Genomic DNA, 15,796 nt, shown 5'->3' with positions numbered 1-15,796 from the left:
TTTCTGCTTCATGGAAAATGATGATCCACTAATGCCTTAATGTGGTAAAATGTAATTTCAAAATATGGGTATTTCCCATCAAGTGGAAACCCTAGGTTTTAAGCACTCTATTTAGAAAACTGCAAATCTTCATATATTAAATTATTTCCACTTGTCTTAAGATCAGAACACTATCTGACAAAGTAAACCACGTGTAAACAGCACACATTTATTTTTCTAAATTACTTTCCTCAAAAGTGAATGAATAGAGATTCTGGCCAAGATTTTCAGGCATGGATGCTTAAATATAGGCTCTTAGACTTAAATATAGGAGCTTGAATGAATGCTCTCATTTTCAGAATCGCTGAGGTCCTACAAAGTTAGTAAAATGAAAAGATGTCAGTAATTTTAAAAGTCAGGCCATGAATTAAGGATCCTACTCCAAGGCACCCATTCCTCTCTACTTTTTTTAGCATGATATCTTATTTTTGCATTTCAAAACTTATTCCTAATCAGAGTTATGATCTGCTTGCTCAAGCATTTGTGGCCCTTTCTTTTCAAATAGTCACAGCCACTGAGTTAAATACAAAAATCTACAATCAAAAAAGGGAGTAGGGAACCAAGACTCACTCTTCCCTTTTGTATGATTCCATAGCTCAGTTGTTAGTAATTCAAAAAGCAGCTGTTTGGCTGCTTGGTTGCACAGTTCTCTCTGCAACAGAGGAATTTTATTTTCTAAGAATATAAAAAGGTCAGTAGCCCAGGGGGTTTATTTCCAAAACCTATACTTTATTAAGGGAAGCACAACAAGGTAATACCTTTTATATCTGTAACAAATGGTTACAAGAACTTCAAACAGAAATTATAAAAGGTAGCTTGGGACATTTTTTTTCCTAATGCCCATATGACAATCCTTCTCTCATACATGGAGAATTTTAATGTGAAAACCATTAAGATTTTTCATACCCCTTCACATCCAGCATTGATTAAAATGCTCCCCAAACTATTGGAGAGATCTTAAATATGCACTTGCTACATCACTTATGGATCTTCTTGTTTAAAGAAGTTCTCTGAGAAGTAAAAAGAGACTTCACGGGCAGATTTTTTTAAACATTGCTTTCTCCATTTTGCCTCTATTGTTAGGACAGCTAGAAAACACGAAAAGAAGTGTGCATATTGATGCATTAATATGGATCAGAGAAACCAGGTCATGCTTTATAGTTTTTGCCAGAAGAATCTCCCACAAAATAGACTGACATGTTAGAAAAGTTGGAAACAATGACAGAGGTTTTAAATTCTCAAATTAATTCCATCAAGGCAAAGTGGGCTCCATGGAATATAGCCATTAGATTACATAAGCTTTAATTACCAGCCAGAGTTGACTTGTGACTCTTACTTGGAAATTACATGTTATCCATTTTATTTAATTTAGATTTCCACTTGGTTTGCCTTATTCTACTTGTTCTAAGAAAAAAAAAAGTTCATTATTCATACAGCAATTTGTAACATAGTATTATATTCTGATCTTAAAAATGTTTAGACATATGCTTAACTTCAAGGTTATAAACAGCCTTCTTAAAGGAAAGAGGCTACTTCATATTAAAAAGCTTTTGTCTAGTTGACTGGTTTTATTTACATATCTTACAAAACCACTCCCCAGCCCCATTACTATGCCACTAGTGCTGTAGCATCGATGGAGGCACTGCTAAAGAAACAAGTGCACTGACTTCTCTGAAGAAGAGGGACTAAGATAGCAGGGAAAAAACAAACAAAAAGGCACAAAAAACCAAGCCAGTATTAGCTGGCACAAAAGAGAAGTTAATTTTTCACAGATTGTCAGGTTGACCCAACAGCCAGCAACATGTTGTAACTGTGTAATTTTGGTCTTTCTTTGTTCCCAAATGAAACATAGTGTTTAGCATGTCCTTGGAAAATAAAAGAGTGCATTAAAAACCATTTTACCTCTTACTCAAGTTAAGATTTACCTGAGCAGGGAAAGAAATGATCTTTGCAATATGAAACATAATTGTGGGCTGTTTCTGTGGCCCTCTAAGCTTTACAATTTTCAGAAATGGAGTAAAACACTGAAAGTCACCAATTAACTTGGATCAATAGTTGCAAAAGATTCAAGGATAGTTATCAGCCACAGGAAACTGCTTCAGTTTTTAAAAAGAAATGCAGGTGCCTTTTGCATACTACTATAAGCACTGTTTACAAAACTACTTGCATTTGATTTTGCCCATTTGACCCAATATATTTAGTTTTTAGTGTTTAGTCTTTTGGTTTGGGAAAACTAAAATTACGTTGTACTTAGCACGCAGTGGTACGAGCTTGGCTTGTGTTAAGCTGGCTCAGAGATAATTTTTTTTAGCCTGCAATGGATTTATAAAATCTGTCATAATTGGGAACTAGATGTGCAAGAAAGGAAAGCAGGAAAGTTGCAGACTAGGACTGAGTGCTCATTCTACAAGCCTCCCTCTGTGCAGTGTTGCCAATGCATATTTATCAGACTGCAAACCCTGCACTATCCCAGCTCAGCTGAGTCTCCTCCCGAGAACAAACTGTCAGTTATGTCAAACTGGGTGTTAAAAGCTGCTGGGATTTTGTGGCTGGAGCATACGTTTTCTAAAGACAAAACTGGAATCAAGCTGCTTTACCACTGGGAATGAAACACATTTCTGAACTCTGGTGTCCTTATGTGGAATCAACCACACTACCCCTTTCCTCTCCTCTTCCCACTCTCTGGAACCTGAAGGCAGATATAGTTTCTCAAAGGGTCTGAACAAGTAGCTTGCCTAACTCTCGTGATATATGCTATGACTACAATCAGAAACTTGCTTTTTTAGACCTGTGGGAAGCTGAAATGTTCAATATGCAAAATTTGCTGTACATTCATGCAAGAGAGAAGAGACAGCACACTCCATCTATAGAAACTCCTGTGGCTTTTATCCTTAATGACCCAGCGCTCCTGCTGGTTTGTGTCTCTATCTAGCACTCTAGCTCAAAGTTGGGGGTATAACAAATATGTTAATACACCCTGGGAGTAGAATGACATGGCCTCCTTTTCTCAGAGCTTTCCTGATAGCAAAGTAAGAATTTCCTACAGAAGTAGGGTCTCATTTTGTATCAAAATGCACTGCTAAAACATGCTTTAATTACTAAACAAGACAGAAATGCTAAAAACATCACATGACATCACATGAATTCCAGATAGATTCACTGAAATCAGTGCTCTTACAACAAACACCAAATGAGGCGCAGGAGGACAGGCGAGGATATTAAGCCTGGTCTGAGGGGTCACTTGTTTAACCAGTAGATTGTATTCAGGATATATTCAAGGAAAAATCTCTTTGACAACGTTTGGAGGCATGTTTGTTCTGTTCTTGCAAAACTATATTTGAGATTGAATGTGGTGATCCTACAAATGCAGGACCAGTAGCCTAACTTTAGAGATTAGGATAGCAAACTTCCCGTTAAGCAAACTTCTCCATTGGAAACATACAGTACTTTCAGATGTCTGCTTTGCTTGGCTTACTGGACAATGCGAGCTAGGATGCACTCCCTGGTGCACATTTAGTGGTTAGAAGAAGAGACATCTCCATGCCTGTTTTCACTGATGACCTTAAGTCAGATGGTAAACTTGCGGCTGACATCACGAAGCATTTACTATCCACACCAACCACTTTCAACTCTCCTAACTCAATTCTCCTAATGCAGTAACCTGTCTCCATCTTTCATATGTACAATCAAATAGATCCTAGCAACTACAAGAAGCCTTCTTTCCAATCATCATCATTTCTGAAGTGCATACAAGTCTCCAAGATAACACTGTTTGCACGTGGCAACCAACACAAGGAAACTTGGTTCTAAATCAATGTTCAGCTGAGTTTGTTGCTTCTTTGTTGTTTATTCTCCATCCTTCCTCACAATTGCCACTCCAAAGATAAAGATCCAAGAAAGAACTGCTACTGAAGCATGGCCATGTAGACATAGCATCAACTGATGCTTAAGAAGCCTGTGTTTTCTAGAAGATAAGAAGAATTGCCTGTAAGACGCTCTGTCTCTTTTTTGAGAAAGTATTCTTTTTCCAGCAAACAATTTAATGCCTAGTGAGAAAAGCTAGTTCTAGGCAGGAATGGACTTAGATTTGTCTTTAAGTATGTCTTAAGCAAACAAGGGAGATAGGTTATCTTGAATGTAACTAACTGTCATGGCTAGGCTTCGCGAACGAAGATTTGGGAAGGCTCTATCCACGTTTGTTACAGGCACGCTGGTGACTTATGAGGCCAATACGAGACAGACATATCCGATTGCAAAAGGCACAGCAGAAAGACTCCTTAGATGGTGTATTCTGCAGTACACAGTTCTTTCTGCGTTGCCTTTTCTCCTCGAGAGTGATCCTGCGTGCGTTCTCAAAGGAAACGGCAGTGTTGTAGATGGTGTGTCTCCAGGCCTCCCGGTTGGAGGCCAGAGTAGACCAGTTATGGTGATCAATATGGCCAAGGCTGAGATGTTGTTTCAGGGAGTCCTTGTATCTTTTCTTCAGGGCTCCTCTCATGCGGCAGCCGGTGGCAAGTTCACCATAAAGCAAGATCTTAGGGAGGTAACTAACTGTACTAAAGCTTCATTAGCTACATTGGACTTTATCTTGATCACCTCTGCCAAGCTAGACAAATCCTTTGAGATGAGTAGTAGTATTAGCCAGACAACAAATATGCTCTTGATAAGAGCAGAATCCAGACTTAGAAATACCAATGCTAATTCCCTTTCTTTTGGTTTCATATTTTAATTAATTATTATTTAATAATTTAATTATATAGCAGAATTTTTTATAAATTTGATAATTGCTCAGATGAGTTGCTTACGTAAAAGAGGGACATTTTCTTTAAGTAACACAGAGAGAAGCAGTTTAAACCTTTGAGCTGTGAGATTCCTATTATTTACAGAACATTTGGAAACATACTGATTAAAGTCTTCTCAAAATGGATGCAAGTACAAGGAGAGAAAAACAAGCAGAAACTAACCACTGGGATAACTTGTGTCACCACAAAAATACGATTTTCCATGAAATCGCTTAGAAACAACAATCAAAATAGACAAAACCTCCCCACATCCTTGCAATATAAAGTCAGTTTACACTGAATAATTCAAACCTCTAATTGGAAATAGATATAGTTTTAAAATATAACAGAATTTTAACATTCAGAAAAATTCTCCACAGAAAACTACACAGATTTTTACTGTTGTTTTGCTTTTCTTACGTCTATTTTAGCACTGATTTTCTGCTTCTAGCCCTCATCTAACATGAATATGCTACTTCTCAAAAGACTTGCAAAGGCTATGTGTTGATAGTGGAAGTTGCTGTCATATTTTGGAGATTAAATGGTATTTACCAAGTCTTCTTCCGTACTGGATAAGGTGAGAATTTATATTATTTTACGAAACTTACCACAAATGGTATAAAACAGTGTACTAAAACCATTGTAAAGGAGTGATTACTAAGACTTCCAGCAGAAGACTGGAGGCAAATATAAGGAGCAAAATGTGGGGCTGGAATGCCCCACTCATACTAGCTGTAAGATATCAGCACATGGCATGAACAAGAGTCATCCCCCTTGCATAAAATTATCTTTCAAATAAAGCAGCATATTGAAACTACCTCCTGTTCATACTGTAAGCATATTTTATTAGTCTAGTTGTCCTGTTTGAGTCAAACAGTCTGATCACTTCCCTATTTTAATCCACTTTCTGCAACATTACTGGAAAACATCTCTGAGAGACATTTCTAAACTGGACAAGGGATATACACAGTTTAATGGGAATTCTCTTTTTCTAGGGCTGCTGTCTATTAAGGGTTATTTTGTCTTCATTGTGCATTTATGCCCCTCAATTTTGGGATCTAACTGTGCTCCATGTGCTAAAACCAGGTTGCAAAACCTTCTGAGCAGCTGAAAGTAGCTGTTCTAAAGCCAGAATAACCAATCTGACTTTAATGAAATAGTATATACTGACTGTAATAACAGGTTTACTTCAAAAACAAATGTCTAAATTGGAAGCTGGGATAGTCAAGTAACCAATGTGAATTTATCATTTACACCTGCGCCATAAACCGATGCCAGAAATAGGCTAAATGAATACAATGCTGTTATTACCATTATTATTATGCTACAGCATTCAGGACTGTGCAGACGCTTTACAGTAAAGATAGATACTGTCTCTAAACACACAATGCAACAGGAGTAGCAGGTGGATCTCTGATCACTCTAATTCACTGTAGAAATCTTCACATAGGTGAATATTATTTGTGGTGATCACAAATTTCATGCTTCATTCCTTCCAAAGAAAAAGCAATCAGGGAAGGGAATCCAAACAAAAAGAGCTTACTTAGCCATAATCAGATATACAATATACAAGAAAAGAAAACTACCTTTACCTGTGAAATAAGACAGACTTGACAAGTGTGACAACATCCCGACTGGCATTGTACCCTGCACAAACAATGGCAACGTGGATAGTCTGTGGGAGAAAAGGAACAAAAGGAACAAAAATGAAAGTCTGCTCCTGTGTTCTGTCATTTACTAAGGAGAGCACATACATGACAGTGCTATTATTTAGTGCAGCAATTGTTAAAGATTTGAGTGGGTGTTTTGCAGCTGTTTGCAGCCCACTTGAGGCAGTTTGTTAAAAACATCTTAATTGATTTTAACACCATCATCATTCCAAAGTCATTACTACCCCTAAATTACATCATATGTTTGAACAGAACTGCATTTGTTAGCTAAGAGCATCTGTGTGTAAGTATGTACACGCCCTCCCCAAGTAAGCAGCACACACAATTCTGAGTATGCAAACGCAGACATTTTTAATCTTCTCAACTAAAGTTTAAAATTATGACTGATAATTAGAAGCAGATATGCTCTTAGAAATTTTGTACAATTTCTTCCTTATGCACAGCCACTAAGGACAGGGTGAGCAAGCTCTCGTGGATGAGCATGACTAGGACAATTGGTTTGCCAGGGCTGGATGCATGGCAGTGATACGATGGGACACAAGCTGTGAAGACGGGCAGCCACCTCCTTGACTGTGACTACCAGTATGGGCTGCACTGGCAGTGTTAATATGATGTTAAATACAACCCCCACAAACACATTCTCTCCACCTCATGACACTGGTAAATTATCACTTATTCTGTGCCTTCTTATCTCCCTTTTAGGATGAGGCAGAGGTTTCCTCATCTCTTCAGGAGGAAAGGGAAAATGGAAAAGGGGCTACGAACCATTATTATTTATGCAGTAAGTACTAATCTGAAAAATGTGTTACATTACTCTGCTCTGGTTTTAAAATCAGCCATTTTTATTCCCTAAGGACAAAAGAAAATTAACCCTAGCAACTTCTGACTCCAAATTCTGTAACACTCAGTTTCTTAGTGGTCACAGAAATGAAGGAGAGTTCACCACGCTGGCAGCACAAAGCTGCCATTGGGGACACAGCTGTGAAACTGCAGGGAAGCCTCATTTGGCTTCCATTTGAAGCTTGGTTAGCTGGTTTCTCACGCACACATCTCTCATTTTCCACAGAATGCTCACTATTCTGAGAACAAATGAGGAATTCTGTCTCTTCACACAGCCATAGGTTCCCAAAGCCTGGTTTATAACAGAATCAGATTTACACAAGAGGTGGCATGTGTTGGGCAAATCTAAAGAGTCCACAGCCCCATCCATGAACATTACCTGGTATAGGGCACAATTTGAATCATAAAACTGCCTAGTGGCTGTGCCATTGTGGAACATCCACATGAACATTGCAGCTGCCTCCAGCCCTAGAGTGTGTTTCACAAGCTGTGGCACATTTAGGATCTAAGATTTTAAGAGGACTTGCATTAATAAGACAACTGTCTGTCCAGAGAGGCGTGAGAAAGAAAAGATTCCAGTATCTTTTGGCAACAGCTCTGTGAGGTACTAGTGCTTTAAATTTATGTTAAAGTCAATGGGAGTTGAGCATGCTCAACACTTTGCAAAAACTGTGTTTCTCTCTTGTGATAAGAGGGGAGGACAGAGGCTGCTTATTAATGACTTTTATTGCAGCGGGAGTTTGTACTGTACTCATGAGCATGGGTTCCTATGGGTGTACTCATTCCTGATACTGCACACACTGCCTCCTCCCTGCTACCTGGTCCTTCTCAGGCTTTTGGAAGACCTAAGGTCCTTCCCTTCAATGCCAGTTAAAATCAAATTAATTGAGCATCATGCCTGCTTTAAACATTTCATATGAAGACACTGGACCAACACAAACATTTTAGGGGGGTTGACAGAACAGCACTGTCATATCACTGTCAACATCATTTTATACTACCTCTACTTGCCAGAAACACTCTCTTTACAGTCTCTCTCTCCACCTTACAACTCCCCTAAAAATCAGTTTATTCTGTCAAGGACTTTCCCACATCTGTACTCCTTTTACTAAATTAGTTTATTTCAGAATTGAAAGCATTCTTTCCTCACTGTCGTCTAGTAGTTGCTGTTGCCTTGGATGCTGTTTCAGCCAGGGCACAGTACATGCTACTCTTCTGAATGTTCTTTTCCAGTTCAGAGACACAGGCACCCATGTACCTTCTGCTCAGCCTCTCTGCAGTGTTTGATATTATATATCACTTCTAGTCCTGCATGCAATCAGTTATACAAAAGAGCCATAATCCTCAAACAGAACAGAAATCTAGACCTTTTTTCCCAAGTTTCTGCCTGCAGCATGCTGCAAGACTCAGTCTGTTCCTTTGCTTTTCCTGATTCACTTTCCTCTCCTTCATTGTCTAACTGTTAAACAAAGTCAGTGGGGAAACAGATAAGCCAAAATGAAGTCATCAACCTGAACTGTCTGCAGATGCTTGTATCCTAAGGGAAAAAAAAATATTTCCAGTTTTCTCCACGTTTGTTCCAAAGGCACATTTGGATAGCGAGCAGCTGGCTGTAGCCAAATTCTAGCAAGATAGGACAACAGTAGCTGGAAGAAGGAAGCACTCAAAAAATTTGCATCCTCCTGAGTATACTACTGTAAGCATCAGCTCCCAGACTTCAAAAAAGTTCTCTCTCAAAGTCCTCTTTTCCATCTGCAGATGGCTAGAAGATTGTATCTCCCATCCCACCAGAACTGGCCACTGTGATTTACACAACCTCTGGACTCAATACTGCAGCCAACACCTAGGAGTGAAGCCACATAAGCAAAGAATGCTCCAACTGCCACAAAGTGCATCAGCCTGCCTGACTGGCTCAACATGGCCCATCAAACCTCTCACACCAAGGCTCTGCATGCTCCTTACTGATGACGACATGACATGATAATTCTAGATAATTCTAGTCACATTCTAGCTGGGATATTCAGAAGTCGCTGTGGGTCTAAAGTGAGCTCCTTTGAAAATGTTCATCCTCCTACAATGCCCACTTTAAAGTGAATGATAGACATGTTCACCACTTGTTTCAAGAAGTCTAGATTCAGGCCACTCACTGGAGATGGTTTTGGATAATTTAACTCACTGCAGCAACAGATGAAATGATGATACATCTTGCTTTCCAGACTCAATCAATTCTTACTCTGTTTATATATATAGATATGAGTAGGTAATCAAAACACTGTGGAAGTTCTTCACACAATTCTCCCTACAGGCTGAGGATCAGGGACACAAACAGAACTATTTTTAATTGTAAACAGTTTAGGGAGCACTCAGGTCCAAGTACTTAAGAAAGTACTTGGCACTTAAAGAAGTTAAGCTTTTTTAGGAAAGGGAGTTTAAGTCATGCCAAGGTGCATGCTAACATAGTTTAGAAATCCTTCAGCCACTACAGACTAGGAAAATCTGCTTCTGAATGCAGTATTTCATGTAAGGCTATTCTGGGATAAAATAATGGGAAGAAGATACCCAAAACCACATGAAGAACTGGGCCTTAGATCCCATATTGATGAGGAGTTTATGATGCCTAGATAAACAGATGGTATTTTTTTCCTCCTTGGGCTACTTTTGGAATTATGAAATAAAGAGTTTTACAAACTCTAATTAGTTCCTATAGTTAAAAATAATCTTTGGTAAAACATTTCATACTTCAATAACTTTTCAGTAGTGATAGCTAGGCCTTCCATAGTAGATATTTAATCCTTCATAAATAATTGTTGAATGTGATTAAGAGATATTAAAAGTATGTTACAAAATGCTTGTATTTGTAGCATATTTGTAAATATACTATAAAGAGTTTTCAGAAGCTGGTAACATCTGCTTTTCCTGTGTTACACTGTTTAAGTTGGTGAGGGCCTGTTTTTGGTGGCTGTGGAGCACTACACACTTAACCCTATTGAACAACACTGCTGAGAACAGTAACAATAAAAATTTGCCTGTAAAAATGCTTCAAATGTGAAGTATTTTGCTAATCCACTAAATGCTATAGTACTAATTACCAGTTTCCTAATATAAAATCACTTTTTAAAATATTTATAATCGCACACTTAACTCCAAGTACATGCCCCATAATGGGGGCACAAGCTGGAAAGATACTGTGATAACATAGCAAGAAAGAGGTATATAACCGTGTTAGCTTCTCTTGGCATTATGCTCTCCTTCTGAAGCCTGTTGTGTGTGCTGACATCTGTGTAAGGGCTACTTGTACTTTTATTTTCAAGGTTTGTGTTTAAATTGTCTACTACTGGGAAGGCATGACAAGCTTCTGCTCCCTCCAGGGAGAAGTCCCTTGGTTGGGACTCTGATCTTTTCTTGCAGTGTAATGATAGTCCGTTTTACAATATCAGAAGAGCTCTCCTGTGATGCAACAGAGTAGGAAGCTGTGGCTGGAATGCAACAAACCCACAGCTATTTGATATAGATCACAATTATTATCATACAGATTATGCTTTATCAGAGATTTAATGTTCAGTCATTGTAATTGCATTTTCAAATGTTTTAATCATCATTAAAGACCATCTCAAATTAGATTCTGAAATGTTATCTTTAGTAAATCTCTAAGAGCAGACTCAATGAAATGAGTCTTAGCTCTCTTAGTCTCCCACAGAGCCCCAGTCTTCTTCTCAAGAACCCTGGTTCTTTACTACCCAACTTGCTGACTCTTGCTGTGATATATTCCAGGGTCAGAAACTAAAAAAGATTTAGTTTGTACATCTGAAACACTGAAAACAGAGAGTGATTGGAGTCAAGAAACCACTCACACAAACACAGAACAATATCATCTACAATAATAGGATAAATGATGAGACCCTTGGCAAATCTGATAATAAGGAAGTTTAATTTTAACTTCCATTGCTGTTACTGAATTACTGAGTGAATTCCCTGGGAAAAAGAGTAAAAAGCTATTTTGCTATCAAAATAGTGTGCAGTGAGATAGGGGGATGGCAAATAATGTCAGATTTTGTATTTTATATAACCATTGCCTCCAGCACAATGCTAAACCCCACTGAGCAAGTAAACTTATTGGCAAAACACATTATGAACTGCAAGGCCATTTAAACTATTCCTACTTTAAGCTGCTATTTTGTGTTCCAAATTGGTTGGTACATTGAACAACTGAACTGAGATTCAACTCATCACTCCTTGGCATAATAATAGGGGAGAAGTGAGGTTTGCTTATTGATGGCCTGAGCCTTCCCTGATTAAAAGAATTGCCAAAATGCTCTCAGTGAGGAAAATCAGACCCTCATTATCTGGAGGAGGGAAAATGAAAAACAAACCCCTCTTTTTCCCTCTCCTTACAATAATGCTGCTTCCTTTTTTCCACACTGAAGGACGAAGATAACCAACTGGGAAGCAGTAACTAATTCGTAAGCTGTATTTGATATTTTCCCATTGAATAGAATTTATCTCAAAAGATAATTAGGGCTTCTTTTTCCTCTCCCATTAATTGTCTTTCAACTTTTATCTTTGAGTGGCAAAAAGCAAGATAAAAGGTGATAAGGTATTACCTTCTTTGTAGAAATAAATGGAGGAAGCTACTTTTGATACCTTCATCAGCTGAGATTGGCACAAGGCCTTTAAGCAAGACTTTCTGTTTGGTATCTGTCCATATTTGGACCTGTCACCATTCAGACATCTGACAACTAAATATCTGGATGACATCCACAAAACTACTGGCATAAAATGGGGAAAACCAAACCAAAAAAAAGCCCACTCCAAAACCTTCTTAGGAGATCTCCTGTTCCCTGCAGCCAATCACACTGTACACAGCTCATGCAAAGCAGGTGGTCCCACAGTAACACCCAGATACACTCCTGAAAGTGAGTCAAAAGCACAGGCTGGCTCTGTAAGCCACAATTTAATTAATTGTAAACCTTGAACTGTTCCAGTACAGAGACACAAACAAAGGAATAAGGTTTTTCTAAGCACTGTGGAGCTTTCATTTAACTTAAAAACACATGGGGTCAGTTTGCCACAGGTTTTTATCAGCACAGCTTCACAGATTGGAACAAGGCTTTGATTTTTATACCAGGTTTGGGGACACAAGAATGAAAATGACAAAAAACTGTGATGAAATAATAACTCAGAAGATATTCTGATGATTAAATGTTTTAAAGTTTAAAAGAAAAAGAATAATTAAAAATTATCTAAAACGTTGCAGTCAGTAAATCTTTAAGAGGCTGGCTTCCGAGAATAACGTTTCAGGGTGAAGGAGATGGAGATCTGCAGTGTCCTTAACGGATCATATCTATCAAGCTTTGTTTCTGGCAAGTTCCTTCTGTTTATTTACCTCGCACTTTTCCACTGCTGGTTGCTGCCCACACTCGGAGCTGTTCCCTGCCACAATGCCAGCCCGCAGGCTCTCGCTGTCACCTGTCCCCTCTTCCATGGAGTAGGTTTTGGAGTGATTGCCATGGTGGTGAGAGGGGCTGCGACTCTGTGCCAGGCTGAGCTGCTTGCGCAGCACGCGGTTCTCCTCCTCCACCTCCCGCATGCGGACTTCCAAGCTCTCACGCTCCCGCTGGCTCGACGCTGTGTACCGAGGACTGTGGGGCTGGGATTCAAGTGGAGACAGCGACACTGGCTTCCCATCTGCAAGAGAAGGAAACAAACCCCTTCTGTCAGAATATACTTGAAGTTGCGTTTTCCTTTTATGCCGGCATCGTGAGGCAGGGATGTCACTTGTCACTTCAAGGCAATGCTTAAGTGAGTGGTAAACTTGGATAAATGCTAAAATTCTATGAGCTACAGGTCCTACTAATTTTAAAACCACAGTAAAAGATAAGCATGTGTTTCATTTGTTCTGCATAAGGCTGCCTGCCAGTCTCTAGTCTGGGAAGACAGTCAAGAACATGAGGATTTAATTCAAAGACAATTAATATACAGTTAAATATATTTTAGAAATGTATGCAAGATGAAATAATTTTCCTATTCCCCATTTCCTCCACAGTCAAATGACAGCATTTTGGCAACCATTTTCTGCCAAACAGCAGCCCCAGCTGATTCACATGTGAGGAGCAGATGGGTTTTATTCAGCAACATGGTATTATGTGCTTGTTGAGAAATAAGAGGTTCAGGAGGACAGAAATGTTGAATACACATGTGGGTCAAATTCTGGAAAGAATTTTGGCTGAAAAAGACACAAGGGAATTTTGAAAAAAGTATAATGGTTCAATTCAACACCTTCAATTAAAAAGCTGTAATCCAGAAATATGAAATTGGTGTTTTCTTTATTCAAATAAGCATTGAAAATGAGCTAAAGTATAATAAAGAGAAGGTATCTGAAACTAGGGTCCATAAATAAAGCAATACATTCTACCATCACTTCTCAGTACATTTTTGCTACCAAATTTCAAAAGAGCAAATAGGGATGCAGCTGATGTGTTCTCATATAACTTTAATAAAGATATAACTACCTACACAGAGAGTACAAATGTTTGAAAACGTGTAGAAAACCCTCACGCTAAATCACTGTTCAGAAATGTTCAATTGAAATAAAATTGAAACAAAAGACAATGAGAGTTATCCACAGTGTCATAATTAGCAAGATGTTCCTTTTCAGTGAAGATATGTGAGTATCTTATAATAAGGTATTTCTCTGACACAACTTTCTACTTGCACATATTAAATAATAGAATAGTGGAACTGTTAAGGTTGGAAAAGCTTTCTAAGAATATTGAGTCCAACTGTCAACCCAGCATCATGTGCCACATCCACATGTTTTTTGAATGCTTCCAAGGATTGTGATTTCACCACTTCCCTGGACTGCCTATTCCAACACCTGACCACCTTTTCCACTAAGTCATTTTTCCAAGTATCCAATCTAAATCTCCCATGGCACAACTTAAGCCATTTCATTTCATCCTATCACTTGTTACCTGAGAGAAAAGACTGACCTCCACCTGGCTACAACCTCCTTTTAGGTTGTTATAGAGAACAATAAGGTCCCCCCTGAGCCTCTATTTCTCCAGACTAAACAACTCCAGTTCCCTCAGCTGCTCCTCACAGGACTTGTGCTCTAGACCCTTCACCAGCTCTGTTGCCCCCCTCTGGACTTGCTCCAACACCTCAGTGCCCAGAAATGAACACAGGATTTAAGGTGTGGGCTCACCAGGGCCGAGTACAGGGGAGTGTTTGCTATTTAATGATTTTTCCAATGCAGAATCTCTTTGGTTTTATCAAGTGAACACCAGCTTGAGCGGTTTACAAGATGGAAATCATGCAGTTATTGTTTAGAAGTTCCTCCTAACAAGTACATTTCTCACCTGCCAACTCCAAACTATCTCCCTGCTATAAAGACCTACTCATTGCTTGTTCTCTTCTATTATTTCACATTTACATGAACAGTGAGCAGTCCTCTAAACTGAATTCATGAAAAGAAAAATGGCTATAGAAATCAAAATCTCAATTCTAATTTACATTGCAGAGTTATACAGGTATACATGCTTCCTCTTATGTATATAAATCACTATCCTGGTTTTTATACATAATTTGGATAGAATATCTTGCATTTTCTAGCAGACAGTCTCCTGCAAAATTTTTCTAATTTATTATTTTTACCATTAGCAAAGTTTATGGATAAATCTGAGCTTGAAAAGTGTCTCAAGACAGATTCTGACGTTTGACCACTGTTTTTGAAATTTGAATGCTCCAGCAAATAATTATTAAAAATGAAATGAGAGATTTGAAAAGCCTGAAAATAATAGGTGCAACAAGAGAGAAATGTCAACACAAAGGACAGAGCCATGCTACAATGAGACATGCAATAGAATACTGAGTTATCTTTCTCCATCCAGCTTGGAAGGCATGGAACTGAAGCTGGAAGACTGGACAGCAAGAGTGTATTGTGTGGACACTCTCAGATTAAAACAGCACCTCTACTCACCCATACAACAACTAATGTGTTATCATCAGATACACTATTATAATGCAAATGTAGCCAAAGACTTCACTGGCAATCATAACTCCCCCTCAGTGAATATCCAGAGTGACACAGATGTTCCTTATTGCTTCCTATCCTTGCCACTGAATTCTGCTTCCTTCTCAAATAATTACCAGAGAAGGTAGCAAGGTATGGAAGTAAATCTCAGGACAACATTCATCAAGTTTTCAAAGCATGGAAAAAATTTAAATGTCTCTTTAGCTATTCTACGGACATAAATCAATAGGTCATAAATGTTACTTTGCCAAAATTAAAACTTTATAAGTTTTCTGTCTTTTAAAAAGGATACCATTTTGTATATCTGAACAACTGCAGGTATATTCATCAGGAAAGCTGAACTGTTTATACACAATATTTAGAAGAAACAGCATAGTCTGAGAAAGGAACTGAAAAAAAGTATCATCTCACTACCTCAGACTGGAAGTTGCAGC

General features: G+C 38.5%; 1 protein-coding gene across 7 annotated transcripts in view; it reads right to left on the bottom strand.

Moving 5' to 3' along the window:
• LARGE1 (LARGE xylosyl- and glucuronyltransferase 1) overlaps nucleotides 1-15,796 on the bottom strand; it is a 286,575-nt gene that overhangs the window by 137,761 nt on the left and 133,018 nt on the right. For all 7 annotated transcript variants that reach the window (XR_007904077.1, XR_007904078.1, XM_051784574.1 and 4 more), the window contains 2 exons: nucleotides 12,714-13,015; nucleotides 6,413-6,495 (listed from right to left, as the gene is read on the bottom strand). Coding sequence is in view for 5 of the 7 variants with exons in the window: in XM_051784574.1 (XP_051640534.1) it covers nucleotides 6,413-6,495; nucleotides 12,714-13,015 (385 nt within the window). In the remaining 2 variants the exon portion in view is untranslated. The remainder of the gene's footprint in view (nucleotides 1-6,412; nucleotides 6,496-12,713; nucleotides 13,016-15,796) is intronic.

This window comes from Manacus candei, unplaced genomic scaffold (assembly GCF_025592945.1).
Source record: "Manacus candei isolate 608988 ecotype Guabito, Panama unplaced genomic scaffold, ASM2559294v1 h1tg000018l, whole genome shotgun sequence".
Taxonomy (NCBI): Eukaryota; Metazoa; Chordata; class Aves; order Passeriformes; family Pipridae; genus Manacus; species Manacus candei.
Note: the sequence above shows the minus strand (reverse complement) of the source record. Positions and strands in the feature narration are given on the sequence as shown.